The sequence below is a fragment of the Saimiri boliviensis genome, chromosome 2 (assembly GCF_048565385.1).
Source record: "Saimiri boliviensis isolate mSaiBol1 chromosome 2, mSaiBol1.pri, whole genome shotgun sequence".
NCBI lineage: Eukaryota > Metazoa > Chordata > Mammalia > Primates > Cebidae > Saimiri > Saimiri boliviensis.
The window spans coordinates 217,086,499-217,105,960 of NC_133450.1; the positions used below are offsets into that span (position 1 = coordinate 217,086,499).

At 42.8% G+C, this 19,462-nt stretch overlaps 1 protein-coding gene across 1 annotated transcript in view; it reads right to left on the minus strand.

Annotated features, from left to right (window-relative positions):
* The window catches only part of PSMB7 (proteasome 20S subunit beta 7), a 62,745-nt gene extending 44,073 nt beyond the window's left edge, over nt 1-18,672 (minus strand). Inside the window, exons 1-5 of the mRNA XM_003940643.4 lie at nt 18,590-18,672; nt 18,075-18,168; nt 16,944-17,041; nt 15,062-15,202; nt 8,160-8,275 (exon numbers count right to left, since the gene is read on the minus strand). Of these exons, the coding sequence (XP_003940692.3) occupies nt 8,160-8,275; nt 15,062-15,202; nt 16,944-17,041; nt 18,075-18,168; nt 18,590-18,651 (511 nt within the window). The 5' untranslated portion in view covers nt 18,652-18,672. The remainder of the gene's footprint in view (nt 1-8,159; nt 8,276-15,061; nt 15,203-16,943; nt 17,042-18,074; nt 18,169-18,589) is intronic.
* Nucleotides 18,673-19,462: the final 790 nt, after the last annotated feature.

The following is a 19,462-nucleotide window of genomic DNA, read 5'->3' on the forward strand; positions in this document are numbered from 1 at the left end:
TTGCTGTGGTGCCAAGTAACCTCTCTGAGCCCCAGTTTCTTCATCTTTAAGACAGGGATGATGGTACCCACCTCACAGTGTTGCAAAGATTGTATCAGTAAAGCATCCCACAACAGGTCCAGGTGCTGTAGCTGGATGAATGTTACTCTCATTATGGTCACTGTCGTGTCTACAAAGAAGGTTTTAGGGCAGAAGCTATCCAGGGCCACACCACAAGGAGTCTGATATATTGGTCTCCCAAGTAAACTCTCAGGAAGGCCAGTCCTCAGAGAGGAGGCTCGAGGACCCAGCGCTCAATGCAGATCGAGCTGTGCCCGCAAGTTAAAGAGGCGCAAGACAAGACAGGTGTCTTCTATTTAATGTAAATTAAGAGCAGCCTTCAGGCGCCTGGCTAGTCGCCAATACAGGCCCATGGGTAGACAAAATTTAGACACCCTTGTCTTCCGGTTAATTTGTAGCTTCCAGCTCTTACTGTCAAATCACTCAGAAAAAAAAAAAAAGTAATTACAAAGTTTTACTTTTATTTTTCATAATAAAAAACTCACAATCTAACTAAAACATGAGAATTCAGATGAAATATTCATTTTCTCACTTAAGCTACAATTACAGAAAGCCTTGATTCCACAGTGAATGCTAATGTTCCATAGAGGCATTTCATTTAGGAGGACCTTCTATTTTATCCGGAGTTTGAGGTTTGGTTTCTAGCTCACTCAAAATAAGAGGCATGAATTAAAACAGAGTCAGGCCAGGCACAGTGGCTCATGCCTGTAATCCCAGCATTTTGGTAGGCTGAGGTGGGCAGATCACTTCAGGTCAGGAGTTTGAGACCAGCCAACATGGTGAAACCCTGTCTCTACTAAAAATACAAAAATTGGCCGGGCATGGCTAATTACAGGCACACGCCTGTAATCACAGCTATTCAGGAGGCTGAGGCAGAGTCACCTGAACCTGGGAGGCAGCGGTTGCAGTGAGCCAAAACTGAGCCACTGCACTCCAGCCTAGGTGGCAGAGTGAGACTCCATTTCAAAAAAAAAAGTCCACCAAATTTTGGAAATTCTGAGTTCTCTCTCAAATCCCAACATCCTGCTCCTCACTCCCTCAAAAGGAACGGAAAGGGGAAAGAAGTGGTTGGAAGCGGAGGCGTAAGCGGGATGGGAAGGGAAACAAAAAATAAGAGACAAACAACAACAAAAGTCAAACTCAGATTAGGAAGAAAGGCAGCCCTGCACGGCTACGACCACAGAACAATGGCTGGAAAAAACTCAGAGAGCCACAGAGACAAAGCCCTGGCCAGCACAAGACCATGATCTAACGTTCTCTGTAAAGAGCTCCTCTTCACCGTGGACTTGGATTGGAAAGAAACAAAAAGTAAATGTCACATTGTCTTGGGGTAGCAAAATTGTGGATATACATACATATATATATATATATATATATATATATATTTTTTTTTTTTTTTAATTCTTTTGTCGCAATAAGGCTGTTTCAGTAAATACTGTTTTCAACATGCAGGACAGAGAATCGATGCAGAGAACAGTCAAAAATACAAAAACAAGCGAACTTTGGGAATTTGTGTAAACATTTGTAGTATTCAGAAGCAAGGCTTAATAGCTAAGTGAAATCACATCTGTAGAATGATCAAATCACAGCAGCTGTGTTGTACTGGGGCTTGCCGGAGATGGAAGACAGGGTTCAAATCCCAGCTTTGTCACTTACAGGGCTGAGTGCCACTAGGTTAAGTTGCTACATCTCTCTAAGCTTCAGGTTTCTCATCAGTAAAATAGCAATAACAGCATCCCTTACACTGAATTTTAACTGAAAATAATGTGCCAGTACCCAGCAGACTCTGGCACAGAGACATTCCATAAATATGCTTTAAATTTAAAATAATACTAGCTTAAAACAAAACAAAACAAAAAAGTAAAAGGACCTGTCACATTCACAACACTTTAGCTAAACTGGGAACACACAAATGGAACACAATCTAAACCCAATGCATTCCAGGGGTACTGTAAACTGCTAGTTCACAAACAATGAACAGCAGCTAAGGTTTCTAACACGAAGTTTCATTCTTCAGCACAAACAAGTTGGAGAATCAGAAAATTAATTGACCATCGACTATTCATTGGGTTGCACAGGGCTCCGTGAGACCCTGGGAGTAAGGCACAGATGCTGCTCTCAGAGGGGCAGAACTGTGCAGGGGCAGGAGGGACAAGGCCTAGAGGAAGCAGGCAAAGTGGGGCCAAGGCCCGAGTCCTGGGATCCTGCCTCACTCCTGGGAGGGACTTGCTAACTCCGCTGGGGGCAGCCAGGAGGGAATGGCTTCTGGGCTATACTCAGGGTGGGGAGGAGGAACACTCCAGGCAGAAAACGTGTTTCTGAAAGAAGACAGCAGTGGGTGTTAGACTCTGTTCAGGGGAGGGCCAGGGGCCTATTGCCACAGAAGCCCAGGGCACAAGGGAAGGAAGAACAGGAAATGAGATGAGAAAAAGGGCCTAGAGCCCAAGTGAAAAGGGAGGCGGCCCCAGGTGAAGGCGCGACTGCAACACTGTGGCCAGGAGCCAGCAAGGAGCTGGCGCTGAGGAAGGCCGGGAGAGAATGACGACAGAATAGAAGGTCAGCTGGTTTCTGAGAGGTCTCTGTAATGACAGTGGCTATCCCTACCGCCACTGGATTCGTTCACACCCTCAACATTTCTGGCCAGGATGCAAGCTCCCTCCCTGCTCCAGGCCCCTCGCACCAATGCTCCCCGCAGCTGTCAGCTGCTCCTTCTAACAAGCAAAGCTAATCCTCTCATTCCCTGGCTTGAAAACTGGGGCTGGAAACCTCCAGGACAAAAATCAAAACAGCTCCGCCTGCAGCATCTGGACCCCCAGGGCCTCGCTTTCCAGCCTTGCCTCCGCTCCACACTCCACAACATCCATCCCTCTTCTACCCTCCCCATCTCTGCTTCTGCCACGCCCCCTCCATGAGTCCCTTGTCCCAGCCCCACCCATGCTCCTGCCACACCCATGCAGCACACTCTGGCCTTTCAGTGCTTAACTACACAGAGCCCCTGTGCACCACAGGCCTGAGGCCTGTTCCTTGGGGCTAAGGGATGTGTTGCTAATTCCTACACATCCCTCAGGCGTTTTAAGTGTTCTTTCTTCCCACTTTCACCCATCAGACTGGCAAAAATACTCAGTGTCCACCAGCTGGTGGGAGACAGGCATCCTTGTATTCTCTACTGGGAGTACCAACTCGTGCCAGTTTTTTGGACAGCAATTTGGCAATAGCTCTCAAAAGGTAAAATGCACTGTCATTTTTCTGGGCTGCCCAGCAGCTGTATTTCCTACCTATGTCCAAAGAATTCCACCGCCATCTGAGCGGGAGGCTGAGCTTCACCAATCAGAAGCACCCACCTTCCCTCAGAGGAACTCTCTGGCGGTGGGAGGGATGGCAAGGCAGCTCAGTTCTGTGGCAGCCAGGGCCCAGCACCGGCTGTGCCCACAGTGTAGACTGTTCTTGGCCCCACACCCAGTTCTTGCCCTCCCAACTCTGTTGTGAACCACCTGCTATCCTTTCTCAAAAAAAATCCCTCTCTTCCTTAAATCATCCGGTGGCTCAACTGCAACAGAGAATGCTGGCCAAAACATGTGTACACCTTAATCCAGAAATTCCACTGCTAAGAATTTATCTAAATGAAATACGTATTTATACAAGTAGACCAAGACACATTTGTTACCAAAATATGAAAAGCAAGATATTCAACAGTAGAAGAATGGGTCAGTCAAGCATGGTATAGCCACATAATGCAATTCTGTACAGCTTGCTATTACAGAAATTCTGCAGGCCTACATATGCTGATACAAAAACTTCTTCCAAACAAGTTAATAGTAAGAGAATATTATGTATAACATAAGCTCACTTGTGGTTTTTTTTTAAAGGGGTAACTAGATGACAGAAGGAGATTCATGAAGGTATATCATAACATATCTTCTGGGGAAAAATACAAACAATTCCTAACAGTGGTTGCTTTGCAGGGATATGAAGGAGACTTTTCTTAGTTCTTCATCCCACTTGAATGTTCTGTCACGTTCACAAATTACATTCATTAGGAAACGCCTGAATGTCACTTGCTCAGGAAGGGCTTCCCAAACACCCTCCAGCCACACGCTCCTTCCTATTATCCTCTCTAATGACTGTTCTTTTCCTTTAAGGCACTTATCACAATGCATTCTTCTAGGTTAATGTGAATTTACCTGTCTAATGCCTGTCTCCCTCACAAGACTAGGCTCTGAGGCAGGCACCATCTTGATCACTCACATTCCCAGTTCCTAGCAAAGTGCTCAGCACGAGTGATGCTAAATACACAGCTGACGAATGAATGAAGAGATCCAATCCACCTCTTAAGACTGGGCTCAAGTGAAGCTCTTCCTGAATTCTCCCACTTCAGAAGTGGCCCCTTCTCCCTGAGGCCCGCTCCTGCCCTTGTCAGTGTGTACATCTGCCTCCCCCATTAGACTGAGTATCTGAGGACAAAGACCCTGGTATTCACCTCTATCTGTGCTGCCTGTGATGGTGCCTTTACACAGACAGCACTCACTAAAGAGCTCATAAATGAACAGAGGAACAAACAAGATCTCAAAGTAACAATTTACTTGGGTATTAAAATCAGATGTCACTGATGTCTCATTCTTCTTCATCTGGTATTTTAGGGCAGCAAAATCTGTGTGTGTGTGGAGTCAGTGGTTTCTAAACAGAATTATCCTATAAACTCAGAGCTGTGGACCCATCACCCAGAATTCAAATTAGACTTGGAGACGGAAGGTCACCGCTGGCCAGGAAAAAGCACAAAGTATGTGGCAGAAGTGACGCGGGCAGACACAAAGCTGCTACCTACTCACTTTCACCAACTTTTCCTAAAGCACCTTTATGCTCATGATACAAATTACCACAGTTCACAGGCAAGAGAAACCAATTTCCCCATTTTACAAATGAAGCTGCTTTGTATCAATGTTAAACTGCTTAATTTCATGACTTTATCAAGGTGACAAAAGAAAACATCTTGAAGGATTCAGAGGTGAAGGGTTGTGGTGCCTGCTATTTACTCTCAAAGGGCTCTCCGCACGCCCAAAACAATGACAGTGGGAATAACAACGTGTGTGAGAGAGGCAGAGCTAATGTGGCGCAATGCTAACTGATAAATCTAAGGAAAGGACAGGTCAGTGTTTGCGCAACATCATTCTTACTTTTCTGCAAGTCTGAAATTGTTTAAGTTAAAAAAAGAAGAAATAAAAGTAATAGAAAAGGTTATTTCACCTTCACCACCATTTAAAGGTATCAGCTGGGGAGAAATACAAGCAATACTTTAATGGAGATAACAAATACATTTGAATAAAGCAATTCGGAACAATTCTAAAATTACCGTATCTTCATTTTAGAATAATTACAAAGATTCATCCGTATGGTATCTGGGGGTAAATCATCTCCCCAACAAACAGTGAACATCTGTTATATAAAAACCTTGTAAGAGGCTAGTTAACAACACAATGGCACAGCGAAGTCTCAAACTGGCAATTTCCAAACTACTAAAGGCAGCAGTTTTCCTAGCTGTGGAGCCAAGACACCAAGACCGAAAATATGAGAGGTAAACAACAGCTGGAAAAACACCAGCTACACACCATACACACAACCTGTTGGAATTTCTGGACCTATGCAATTTGAGCCAGAAGCATAACATAAATGTTAGAACTTCAAAATCCCAATTCTTCTAAATATCATTGTATCGCTATTTTTTGCAGTCATGAAAAAAAAAAAATTATCAGCAGCCTGTAATCCCAGCATCTTTGGGAGGCCGAAGCAGGCAGATCACCTGAGCCCGGGAGTTCAAGACCAACCTGGGCAACATGGTGAAACCCCATCTCTACAAAAAATACAAAAATTAGGCATGGTCGAACATGGCTATAGTCACGGCTACTCAGGAGGCTGCAGTGGGTGATTCACCTGAGCCTAGGAAGGTTGAGGCTACAGTGAGCCGTGATCCCACTGTTGTACTCCAGCCTGTGCAGCAGTGAGAACTTGTAAAAAATAAAATAAAATAAAATAAATCTCCTATCTAGCAGCTAGAGCTAAAACATAAATGTACAAAGTTAGTTAGCAAATGAGGAAGAGAAATGGGGGGGAAAATTACTACTGTTTACAGGCCAAGCATTGGAGCAGATGCTTTATATATGTTATTTCCAACCATTACAACTTGGTGTGGTCGGTATTATTGGTACTACTTCACACGTGAGGAAACTGAGGTTCGGACAGAAATCAAATACTCCAATCCCTCAGAGATGAAGTAGTAAAGAAGGACCACGATCACTCCTTTAGTTCAAAATGTACCAGCCAAGTTTCCATGTGAGGCTTCTACTCTAGACTTTTACTCAAATCTCACCTTCTTCATAAGACCTGTCCTGACTTTAAAAAAAAAAAAAACAAATACAAAATAGGGTCTCCCTCTGTTACCCAAGATGCAGTACAGTGGCTTGATCACAGCTCACTGCAACCTCACACTCGGCTCACACATCCTTCTGCCTCAGCCTCCCAAGTAACCGGCACTATAGGCACACACCACCAGACCCAGCTAATTTTTTGAGGGGGTGGAGGTGGACAGGGTGCAGACTGGGTCTTGCTATGTTGCCTAGGCTGGTCTTGAACTCCTGGCCTCAGGCAATCCTCCCACCTCAGCCTCCTAAAACACTGATTACAGGCATGAGCCACCGTGCCTGGCCCTTTCTATTTAACACTGCCATCTGCCTCTACTCCAGCCTCTGCCCACCATTCCCACGTCCCCTTATCATGTGTTAATTTAATTTTGTTTTAAGATCATTACAAATTCATATGCAGATGTAAAAATAAGTTTCCATATGAACTTGACTCAGTTTCTCTCCAAGGAAATTCTTGTGTAACTACAGTACAATACCACCTGTATTACTTTTTTTCTTAGTATCACTTTCTAACATAGGTTGAGTAGCCCTTATCCAAAATGCTAGGGACCAGAAGTGTTTCAGATTTCAGGTTTTGTAGTATCAGCATTATACTTAACCAATTTAGCATCCCTAGTCCAAAAATCCAGAATCAAAAATGCTCTAATAAGGCTAGGCACAGTGGCTTGTGCCTATAATCCAAGCACTTTGGGAGGCCCAGGCAGGCAGATTACTTGAGGTCAGAAGTTTGAACCAGCCTGGGCAACATGGTGAAACTTCCATCTCTACTAAAAATACAAAAAATTAGCCGGGCATGGTGGCATGCAACTATAGTCCCAGCTACTCGGGAGGCTGAGGCAGAAGAATCACTTGAACTTGGGAGGCAGAGGTTGCAGCGAGCTGAGATCACACCACTGCACTCCAGCCTGGGCAACAGAGTGAGACTCCACTTCAAAAAAGAAAAAAATAGTAAAAATAAAAATGTTTCAATGAGTATCATGTTGGCACTCAAAAACTTTAGAATTCTGGAGTATTTCAGATTGCAGACTATAAAAAATATATTCATAATACACAGGTTGTATAACTGTGTATGATATTTCTATATAAATGTTTGTAACACCTGTACATTATATTTCTCACAGTTGTTTATTATCTATTTACCCTAACTAAAATATAATCTCCTTGAGAGCAGGAATCACTATCAGAATTGTGTTCACTGCTATACACCAAGCACCTAGAACAGGGCCTCATCTGTAGTAGGAACTCAGTAAAACTTTGCTGAATGAATCAAAGAACTGCATTGCACCTCCTTTTTTTTTTTTTTTTTTTTTTTTTGAGACGGAGTTTCGCTCTTGTTAACCAGGCTGGAGTGCAATGACGCAATCTCGGCTCACCGCAACCTCCACCTCCTGGGTTCAGGCAATTCTCCTGTCTCAGCCTCCTGAGTAGCTGGGATTACAGGCACGCGCCACCATGCCCAGCTAATTTTTTGTATTTTTAGTAGAGACGGGGTTTCACCATGTTGACCGGGATGGTCTCGATCTCTTGACCTCGTGATCCACCCGCCTCGGCCTCCCAAAGTGCTGGGATTACAGGCTTGAGCCACCGCGCCCGGCCTCCTCTTCTAAGAGAAAACAGACCAGCTGTTCAGAGAGACCATCTTGGTAAATAAGAGTATCTGAAACATCAGGGAAAGGTTATACTCACCCATGGTGACATAAGGCAACTTATCAGTTGATCCATGAGGATAGATACTGTAGAGGTGAGGTCCAGTAACGTCTACTCCGCCTAAAACTAGGGCTGCACCAATGTAACCTTGATACCTGGTGATCAGAGTATGCATAAGAAAGAAACATGAGTCCACAGAGCATCACTGTCACTTACCAAAAGTTGCATGAGAAGTCAGACAACAAAAAGCTTTCCTTAAGACTGTTTCACTAAGGGGTTATTGTTCAGATGGGAACAAAAAGGGGAAGGGAACATTAGATGAACATCTACTATTAGCCAGCATAAACTTTAAATTGTGTGAGGCACTCCACATACCTCATTTAACCTGAGCCTCACAGCCCCTTTTATTATTAATTTTTTTGTGACAAGGTCTCACTCTGTCACCCAGGCTTGAGTGCAGTGGTATTATCACAGCTCACAGTAGCCTCAACCTCCCCAGGTTCAAGCAATCCTCCTACCTCAGCCTCCTGAGTAGTTGGGACTACAGGTGTGTACCACCATACCTGGCTAATTTTTTTTTTTTTTTTTTTTTTTTTGGCAGAGATCTTGTCTCGCCATGTTGCCCAGGCTGGTCTCAAACTCCTGCACTCAAGCAATCCTCCCACCTTGGCCTCCCCAAGTGCTCGGATTATAGGTGTGCGCCACCACCCCCAGTCCACACTCCCCTTTAAAAGACAGCATTATCATTCCTATTTTAATGAAGAGAAAACCAACGCAGAGACATTGAGAACTTGCCCAGTCTCAGAACCAAACTGGGCTGAATCCAAAGATTATCAGCACTTTTCCCATCACACCTCTCTGTGATCAGCACGTAAGCCACCTCCAAAAGTTAACAATGAGGAGGTGCTAAGCTCAGCTGTTCCACTGTTCAACTGGCCACAAAGGCCAGTCATGGTGGCTCAAACCTATAATCCCAGCACTTTAGGAGGCCGAGGTGGGCAGATCACTTGAGTCCAGGAGTTCGAGACCAGCCTGGGCAACACGGAGAGACCCTGTCTCTACAAAAAAAATGTGAAAAATTAGCAAGGTATGGTGGCATGCACCTGTAGTCCCAGCTACTCAGGAGGCTTAGGGGAGAGGATCCCTTGAGTCCAGGAGGCAGAGGTTGCAGTAATTCATGATCATACCACTGCACTCCAGCCTGCGAGACAGAACAAGAGTTGCCTCAAGGAGAAAAAAAAAATTATCAACCTCACCACGGCCCAAACAGAAAACCCGCTCATGTCAAAACACCTTTGCCTTTGAATAAACCCACAATATAAGCATATATATAAACTTATATCAAGAAAAACAGTATTTCATCATTCAGGAAAGTGAGTATTAAAATAACTCCATGATAGCCTAAGAAAACAATGCCACTACACACGGGATAAACTTACACTTTTCTTCAGGAACATCAGAGGAATATATTTTCCACCCACCCCAGCTCCATTTAATTGTGCATGTATTTGTTCCTTTGGACCCCTTTTTTCCATTTCTATAGATTCATTTCCCTGTATTTGGTATAGTTTTTTAACATGAGAATTGCTGTGCTAGATAAACATGCTGGATTTAAAGTTATCCACTGTGAGCCTTTAGCTATTTGGGAAGAAAAGCATAACCAACACGTACTGAATCTGCCAAACAATGTAATCATTAAAACTGATAAACTAACACAAGCATCAAAGTCTTAACTTCAGACGGTCTGAGACATAGCTGTACATCCAGAAGTGCTCTAAGTAAACAGAATAGTGGGCCAATACTTCCCCTGTTCCTTGATTACCAAATTGTTATTTCAAAAAGAACCTTTCATTTATAAGTAAAAACTTCAAGAACTTCCTAGGAAAGGATTTTAGAAGTAGCCTTAAAAAGAGAACAGAGCCCTAGACAAGGGAGGAAACTGGTCCAAGGCCACATAAGCTAGCAGCAGGGTCAGGCTAGGGCCAAGGGCTCCAAGAAGAGAAGCCACAATTGCCAGTCCCACCACCCCCAACTAGTCCAGTGCCTCTTTCACTACACCAGCTGTCAACTGAACAGGGTGTTTAAATAAAATCAATGGTAATCAGCCTAGTTGCCTTCTAAGCTAAAACATAAACTGGTAGGTGCCTTTAAATGAATCAAGATGTTTTGGCAAATTACTGTAATTATTAAAATTTCAATAATTTATTGATCCAGAAATTTTACTACTAGTACTCTATTCTAAGGACATAAACAGACAAATATACAGAAATGAACGCACAAGGATGTTTACAACAGCATTGTTTATAACGAAAAAAAGTGGAAACAGCCAGAGGGAGAAATGGCTAAACTGATCCAGCTGTACAACAGAACATTACACAATCATTAAAAATCATGCTAAGCCAAAGTGTGGCGGCCCACACCTGTAATCCCAACACTTAGGGAGGTCATGGCAGGAGGATTACTTGGGGCCAAGAATTTGAGACCGGACTAAGCAACATAGTAAAACATCATCTACAAAAAATGTTAAGAAACAAACACAACAAAAAATTAGCCAAGCATGGTGGCGTGGGCCTACAATCCTAGCTACTCAGGAGGCTGAGGTGAGAGGATGACTTGAGCCTTAAAATTTTAGGCGTAAAATTGTAAGGCTCAAGTCATCCGTCATGCACCATCTTTAAGTGAGCCAGGATCATGCCACTGCACTCCAGCCTGGGCAACAGAGAGAGACCCTGTCTAAAATCAAATTAACCATCATACTACATTTTCTCCTGCACTACGGATGGTAGTACGATGCTTGTCAAGGGAGAGCTTTGGCAACATCTACCAAAATGTTAAATGTGCAAAACTTTGAACCAACAATTCTACTTCTGGGCATTTACTCTACAGTCTAAAGAATTAATCACACAAGTATTCAAAGGTTCTATGTTCCAAAGCGTTCACAGAATACCTAATAATATCTTAAATGCCTTAAAATGGACAATATTGTTAATGTTCAAAAACTGGTTAAGTTGTAACACAGCCACAGAAGGGATACAGTGATACCACCAAAAAATTATGACACAGAGCCCTCATAAAAACTGACTAAAATTGTAGAAATTTTCCCCCATAAGAGTACACACATTTTTTCTGATTTCAGGAGAGTTACAAGTATTCAGAACTTCTCTATGGACTCAAGAGAAAAACTCTTTTACTGACAGGAACCATATTCATAAGATACTATTATGTGAATAGCGGAAATTACAAAACAACACATACAGTAATAATTCATTATTTTAAATGCATACATACAAGGATACATGCCCAGAACAAAAGGTATAGAAAAAATAGATCTTCAAAAATTTACAGTGTACGTGTCTAAATGACAGAACATCAGGTGGCATTTACTTCCTTCTATCCAGGTTTCTGGTGTCTATATTTTTTACAATTATATTATTTCTTATAATTTTAAAAACAGGTATTTTCATTTTGAAATGCCCTGGTATAGAAACCATTCAAGATGCACTGTTATGTGAAAAGATTAGGCTCTAGTATGGTCAGAACAACTACAATCCCATTTTAAAAAATATTACTGAACATATTTTTAAAACCTTGAAGGGTAATCGTCTCTTAGCACTAACTGCTTGTGGGTGGCAGGAATCCAGGTAGTTTTTTACATTCCTTTTGTTTCTATCTTCCAGCTTTGTTTTTACCATGAACGTGCACTAGTAATATAGAAGGAAGAGAGGAAGGGAAGAACTTAAAAGACGAAAGAGTAGAATAATATACACCAAACCAAGAGTGATGCTCCCTGAAAGGCAAAATTTTTATTTTGTTCTTTGAGCTTTTCAGTATTTCCCAAATTTTCTACAATAAATGTACATTATGTTTATTAGGAAAAAAGTTACAATATAAGAGCCTCTACATATTCAAGTAATAGTTTCCAGAATATAGAACAGCATTTCACTAACTTTTATTAAACTCAACAAGGAGGCTCCATGCTCACAGAACAAGTGTTACTTACATCAACTACATCTAGCTAGCATACGTGTAAGATAAAGGTGGTGCAGGCCGGGCGCGGTGGCTCACGCCTATAATCCCAGCACTTTGGGAGGCCAAGGCGGGTGGATCACGAGGTCAAGAGATCGAGACCATCCTGGTCAACATGGTGAAACCCCGTCTCTACTAAAAATACAAAAAATTAGCCAGGCATGGTGGTGCGTGCCTGTAATCCCAGCTACTCAGGAGGCTGAGGCAGGAGAATTGCTTGAACCCAGGAGGCGGAGGTTGCGGTGAGCCAAGATCGCGCCATTGCACTCCAGCCTGGGTAACAAGAGCGAAACTCCGTCTCAAAAAAAAAAAAAAAAAAAAAAAGATAAAGGTGGTGCTTAAGGGAAAAGATGTCCACTTTTGTTTATTATTTTCTGACTCACATACCAAAAAAAAAAAGGCCGTTCAGAAAAAAAAAGTTCAGTAATACCAAGAATACCTTGTACTCCCTTTCAGACTGAATTTTATGGGGCTCCAACTAGGCAGCAGGCTCTGCAGTATGCAAGGTCATAGCCTAGCTTTATTCCTTTCCTCCTCAAAAGTCAGAGAGACAGAAACTATTATCCTCATTTTACTGAGAAGGAAAACTAGCCAAGGAGGCAAGAGGAATCACCCAATTTTACACGGTTATCAGTGCTGTAGGCAGGAGGTGAACCGAAGTTCTAAAGTCAAATCCTACACTCTTTTTTTTTATACCACTCTCATTTTATGTAATTCACCAAAAATGTAAGAGGGCATAAAAAACTATAACTATTATGCTGGTTTATATTTAAATGTTCCTCTCAAAATCTGGTAAAATTTATCTTTTACCAAGTATCTTAAACTAAAAAATGACAAAACACTGGAAAAAGGAACTTCAGAACATTTTAAAGTGATTAACGGAAACATCTGCTAAATTATTTTGCTAATTGTTTTACATGAAGTTACAAGGAATCTTGAAACATTCTATTTGCAGCAATTTTACAAGCTTAAAAATTGCCTTTATTATATAGATTATTGTATTACATAGATTATGTTACACTGTGTAAAAAAAGTTTTCAAAAAAGTCTTATACATAATGTAGCAAGCAAACCACCAGAGGGAGCTTTATATTTAAAATTAAAATCCACAAATGCCTTCAGAAATCTCATCAATAGGCGTGCTTTAACAAGTTCTACTCACACTGTGCTGGAAGAATTCGGCTACCAGTAATTCTCATGGATTAGAATAATGATAGGTACACAAACACAAAGCAGCAATTGGGTGGACTAGGCTTCTTACACATATGGCTCTAGGCCTTGGTCTCATTTGTGAAATGGAAACTATACTATAGCCCTTGGCCTTGCTACTGGGCTACACTAAACCTCATACACACTATTGAAAACCCAGGGGTCAGGCTAGACACAGAGATGAGGACCTGCAAATTCTCAGAAGGCCAGAGCCCTGAAGGAAACAGTGAAGTGAGCCGCACAGAGCACCCACTCCCACTTCTAAGGCAACATCCACCACTGAGTTCCAGAAGTTTACTGCCACGTGTTTCTGAATGTTTCCAAAAGACAGAAATCTACACTTTTTTTTTTTTTTTTTTTTTTTTGAGAAGGAGTCTTGTTCTGTCACCCAGGCAAGCGCACTGGTATGATCTCGGCTCACTGCAACCTCTGCCTCCTGGGTTCAGATGATTCCCCTGCCTCAGCCTCAATTAGCTGGGACTACAGGCGTGCACCACCATGCCCGTCTTAGTTTTGTATTTTTAGTAGAGATGGGGTTTCACCATGTTGGCCAGGCTGGTCTCAAATTCCTGCCCTCAGATGATCCGCCTGCCTTGGCCTTCCAAAGTGCTGGGATTACAGGTATGAGCCACCATGCCCAGCTGAAATCTAGACTTTTAATTCAAATCTCCCCGTTTACAATTATTAGCCACTATTTAAAATATATACATATCAACCAAATAAATTTCTCTACAAGCTGATGGCCTAGGAGCCACCAGTTTAAAATCTTTACTGTCTATCTATGCTCCCCTTTAATTCTCACAACAACCCCGCTAGGGGCAGGTATCACAATATCCATTCTACATAGAAGGAAAAAGGAAAGAATTTGTTAAAGGTAAAGCACGTCCCAAAAGGAGAAGCCAGTATTCCAAACCAAGAGTAAATGCCCAGGCTATTTCTGCTATCAACACTGCCTCTCTTATGAGAAATAAATGAGAAAATGCACTTTGAAAACTGCCAAGACCCATACAGACATAAAGTGATGAGGTAATTATTAGAGGAGAAAGAGAAACAAAACCACTAATATGAGCTGAGAGTCAGCAGAGAATGAAGGTCAGGTCAGGCAAGTTACTACACCTCTTTAACTTCAATTTGTTCACTTACAAATAGGAGATACTAATAGCCCCTATTTCAGAGTTAAAAGGACGAGATGATGCATAAAGCACTTAGCACAAGTCCTGGAACAGAGTAAGAGGTAGATAAAAGTTGGTTAATGTTATCATACCCACTCATAGCCAATTATAAATACCACTTTTTATTTCATTGTTATTTTGCCCCTAAAGCGGGTAGGGGAAAGGGGAGACAATCATTTGGGTTTGTGTTTACAGGGAGGACAGAGCAGTTTCACAAGACAAATTCATAGGTCCTCCAGCTGTAACTTTCTTACTATGAGCAAGAGTTGCTCCTATCCAGTAATATCTCCATGCTTCAGGAAATGACTCAACTGGTGACATGTGATTTATTCATGAAAAAATAATCAGGCCACACAAACTGAAATGCACTTTAAAAACCATTTTAAATGGCTCTTCAATTAACAACTGATTTCTGGAACAAAATGTGTATTTCTGGATGCTTTTTCACTACTTTCCAGGATTCCCTTGGCTGAAAAAAAAAAACCTAAGATATGAGAAAAAGATATTAACAGGAATCCCCATTCTGGAAACTTACCTGAAAAGCATCTGCTTCAGCATCCGATTGGCTGTCACAACTCTGGGAAGACGGCCAGTGGAGAGGGAGTGGAGCTCTAAGTTGGAAGAAATGAGCTGGGTTGTCATGTCTGTGTCTGCAGCTGTCCCAGCACCACAACAACTGAAAAATCCAATTAGAAACGTCACTGAAATCCAATTATCAGAGGGCTCAATTAGAAGCAGAGGTTCTCGGATAACTTCCATTAAGTCCAGGTAGAGAGAGAGAGATGTTTCTGAATATATCTATGCTATAACTTCTCTGTTTAATCCATTTTAAATAGAAAATTGAGAATATGCATCTAGTTATAGGCAAATATATTATCTATGGCCCAATGGAACATATGAAATTACTGTTTTCTGTGCTCCTAACAACGGAGGGTGCATTTCATTAATCCTACAAATATATCCAAGTTGTACAAAAGAGCAAGGTGTGTTAAAAGTCTTGCAATTCAACATCTACCAAGTACTTACTACTAGATAGCAGTAATTACACTAAGCACTGGGAATAAAGAAAACATGACAGTCCTTGTACTTGATTTCAAAGTTGAGTAGAAGACACACAAGAATCAAAAATTATAATACATCATTTAATACACTGTAGTCGCACAGGTACAAAATGCTATGGGAAACTGGAGGAGAAAGCAATTTATTCTGATCATTAAAAAAAGGTTTCAGGCTGGGCAGGGCGGCTCATGCCTGTAATCCCAGCACTCTGTGAGACCCAGGTGGGAGGATCACTTAAGGCCAGGAGATCAAGAACAGCCTGGGCAACCATAGTGAGACCACATCTCTCCAAAAAAAAAAAAAAAAAGTTGCAGAAGAAAAGGTTACATATGAGCTAGAATAAAAACACTCTACAGCCGGGCGCGGTGGCTCAAGCCTGTAATCCCAGCACTTTGGGAGGCCGAGGCGGGTGGATCACGAGGTTGAAAGATCGAGACCATCCTGGTCAACATGGTGAAACCCCGTCTCTACTAAAAATACAAAAAAACTAGCTGGGCGTGGTGGTGCATGCCTGTAATCCCAGCTACTTAGGAGGCTGAGGCAGGAGAATTGCCTGAGCCCAGGAGGCGGAGGTTGCGGTGAGCCGAGATCGCGCCATTGCACTCCAGCCTGGGTAACAAGAGCGAAACTCCGTCTCAAAAAAAAAAAAAAAAAAAAAACACTCTACAAACAGGGAAGGAAGAGTCTCTAAATAGAATCTCACATAAGCAAAGGCAGAACAGCTTGGAGATGAGGGAAAAAGAGAACGGGGACTGAGGAAAGTAGGAACAGTTCAGTTGTAACAGGAGCACAAGGTGATGGCAACTGAAAAAGAGGCTTGAAGGGTAAGCTTTCTTGAGACTGCAAAGCCACAGAATTTTGATTTTTATCCTAAAAGTAGTGTGGAAATGTGACAAGTCTCTTGAGAAGCTTTTTAAGAAGGAATGTAACCAGATCTATGTTTTACAAGATCCAATATGGCAGAAGAGTCAACAGTAGAATGGAAAAGAGAGGCCAATTAAATGACAACTGCCATAGTCCAGCTAAGAAAAAAGAACCTCTCTGGTTCAAGCTAACTTTTTAAAAAAAGAAAAAGACAAAGGAACTCCAACTAGAGCCTTATCAAAGGAAAGGATAGGAGGGAATGGATTCAAGGGGCACAGAAAAAGCAAAACTGGCTACCAGTTCAGTTGGAGACTGAAGCAAAGAGAGGACTTGAAGATGACTAGCTTAGGTCACAGGTGGATGGAAATGCCATTTAAGGGAGATAGAAAATACAGATTGAACAACAGATTTTAGTGAGGAGCATGCAATGAGGTCAATTTTTAGCCCTGACATGTTTGAAAGTATCAGAGCTATTCAAACAAACCAATACTTACTAAATATTAGGAGATATGAAGTGTATTTTTGAACAGTTCTTGTCAGCAACAACCATCCCTTCCGTTGCTCTTGTATCTGCTCCAAGAACTATGCCATCCTATTTTTAAAAAAAAAAGTTTTTAAACAATTTTACATATATAAAACAACCACAGCTCTCCATTCTACTTTAGGGAAAACTATGTTGGCCATGTCATGCTCCCTAATCTGATAACGCCAGCCAAAACTCCTACCAAAAACATGGTGCTACACTCTCAGGATTTAAAAAAAAAAGGGTTTCTTAGTAAATGCAACTACTAGTTGAATCCTGAGTAGGTAAGAATTATTCCCATTTTCAAGTGAGGCTCAGGTGTCTGGTGAATTCCTTGCAAATGAGAGCTGATCTGGAAAACACCTAGATTAAAATTCAGAACTCTTTCCATTAAAATAGCCATCTCATAACGCCAGCCAAAACTCCTACCAAAAATACTGTGCTACACTTTCAGGATTTAAGAAAAGGTTTCTTAGTAAACGCTACTAGCTGAAGTCTGAGTAGGTAAGAATTATTCCCATTCTCAAGTAAGGCTCAGGTGTCTGGTGAATTCTTTGCAAATCAGAGCTAATCTGGAAAACACCTGGATTAAGACTAAGAAATCTTTCCATTAAAATAGCCGTCACTGTCAATTTTCTTTTAAAACATGCTACTCTTCATCCATACAGGTAATCATCATCCCTTTTGACCTTTACAACAATTTAAGGCAGGAGTTATTATCTCCATTTGACGCATCTGAAGGTGTCCCTGTGAGAAGGAGAGTGAGCTGCCCCAAGTTGGAAGCAGCATTATAGAGCTCAAAGGTGAAATAGATCTGTCTCACCCCAAATCTCGTCATCTCCCATTACATACTTTGGCTTCCTAAATTAGTAATTAAGAAGCTAACTGACCTGTTAAAACAAGCCTCAGCAAAGAGAGGAAAGAGCATAAACTGTTGAGAAGCACACAAAACCTGACAAAAGCAGTCACTCCGAAAACGATCTCCTCATATATTCTATGGTATCTGCCTTTCCAGACGGAGCCGGGACAGACAGAGGAAGACAAGTGTTCCGATTCCTGTTACCGGTTCAGTCACTGCTGCTCTCAGCCTGACTCGGCTTACCTTATACACCACCCCGGCGATGGTCGTGCCAGTTTTTCGGGCCTTTGGAAGCTTGTACCCCTTCTTTGCAAAATCGGCTTCCAAGACGGCATTCCTGAGAGCAAATGAGAGAATCATTTGCTGAAGGGCAGGGCCACATCGTGCAGCACCGCCTGCCTAACAGAGAACTCAGGAAACCTGTTACTTGCTTTCACGCCTATTTGTTTAACGAATCCTCCCACCATCAGCACTGCTGTCCCGTTTTCCAGCGAAGACAGCCTCAGTGAGGGGCCGAGACGTGTTTAAGGAAACGGAGATAAATGGTGGCCGAGAGCGCTGGGAAGGTGGGAGGGCAGACACGGCTTCAGGAGAAACCCACGCTCAGGCCCTGATTCCCCTGAGTCACACGGGCCGCGGGCCACAGGCCCCGCCATCCACCCTTCCCTCAGACTTTTTGAATCAGGGCGCAGCCCAGCTCCCACCCGAGCACCCCACTCTTACTCGCTCCCTGAACCAAGCCCCAGGCAAGGCCGCACCTGCGGCAGTTATCAAAAGAGAAGCCTCCAACCGGTGGAGCATACACCGACACAGCCGCCATCTTCCCAAGAAAGCACTTCCGGGCCGGGGGCGGGAGCAAATAAAAAGAGCGGGGCACTTCCGGCGTCGCAGGCCACTGGCGCTAAAGGGGCGGGGCAAACACCGCCCTGAAACGATTAATCTTAGAGATTCTAGTTCCTAGAGAGGCCAGAGACGCTTGAAGTATATCGCCCCAAGTGGCACGGAGGAAAAAGTGACGCCCAAAACCGGTAAAGGACTTACCCAAGGTGAACGCACTAGAGATCAGGTCTCCTGCCGCTCAGACTGGACCTGCTTCTACAGTGAATTCGGTTCTGCGGTGCTTCGGAGACGGACACACCCAAGTCCCAGGCACAGCCCCACCACCTCCTTGCATTAAGCAAATCTCTTCAACTCTCCAGGTTTGTTTCCTCCACGATCAGATGGCGATGACACCTAGCTTAAAAGGCTGCTGTGGAATGGCCATAAGCCTGTGAAAAGAGGCTCAACACCGTTAGTCATCAGGTGAATGCAAAGCACGGCCACAGTGAGGTCCCACTTCACACCCACTAGGATGGCCACAAACAAAAAGACAGAAAAGCACAAGGGTTGCAAGAGTGTGGAGAAACTGGAACCCTCATACGGGGCTGGTGGGAATGCAAAATGGTGTGGCCGCCCCGGAAAACACTTTGGCAGTTCCCCCAAAAGTAGTACCTTCTCAGATATGCACCCGAGAGGGCTGAGGACGCGTATTCACAAAAACGTCTACACAGAGGTAAAGTAGAAGGCAGGACTCCATTCAGAGATGGAGCTGAGATGCCTCACCAAATTGAGGACTAGCTAAAACAGGGCCT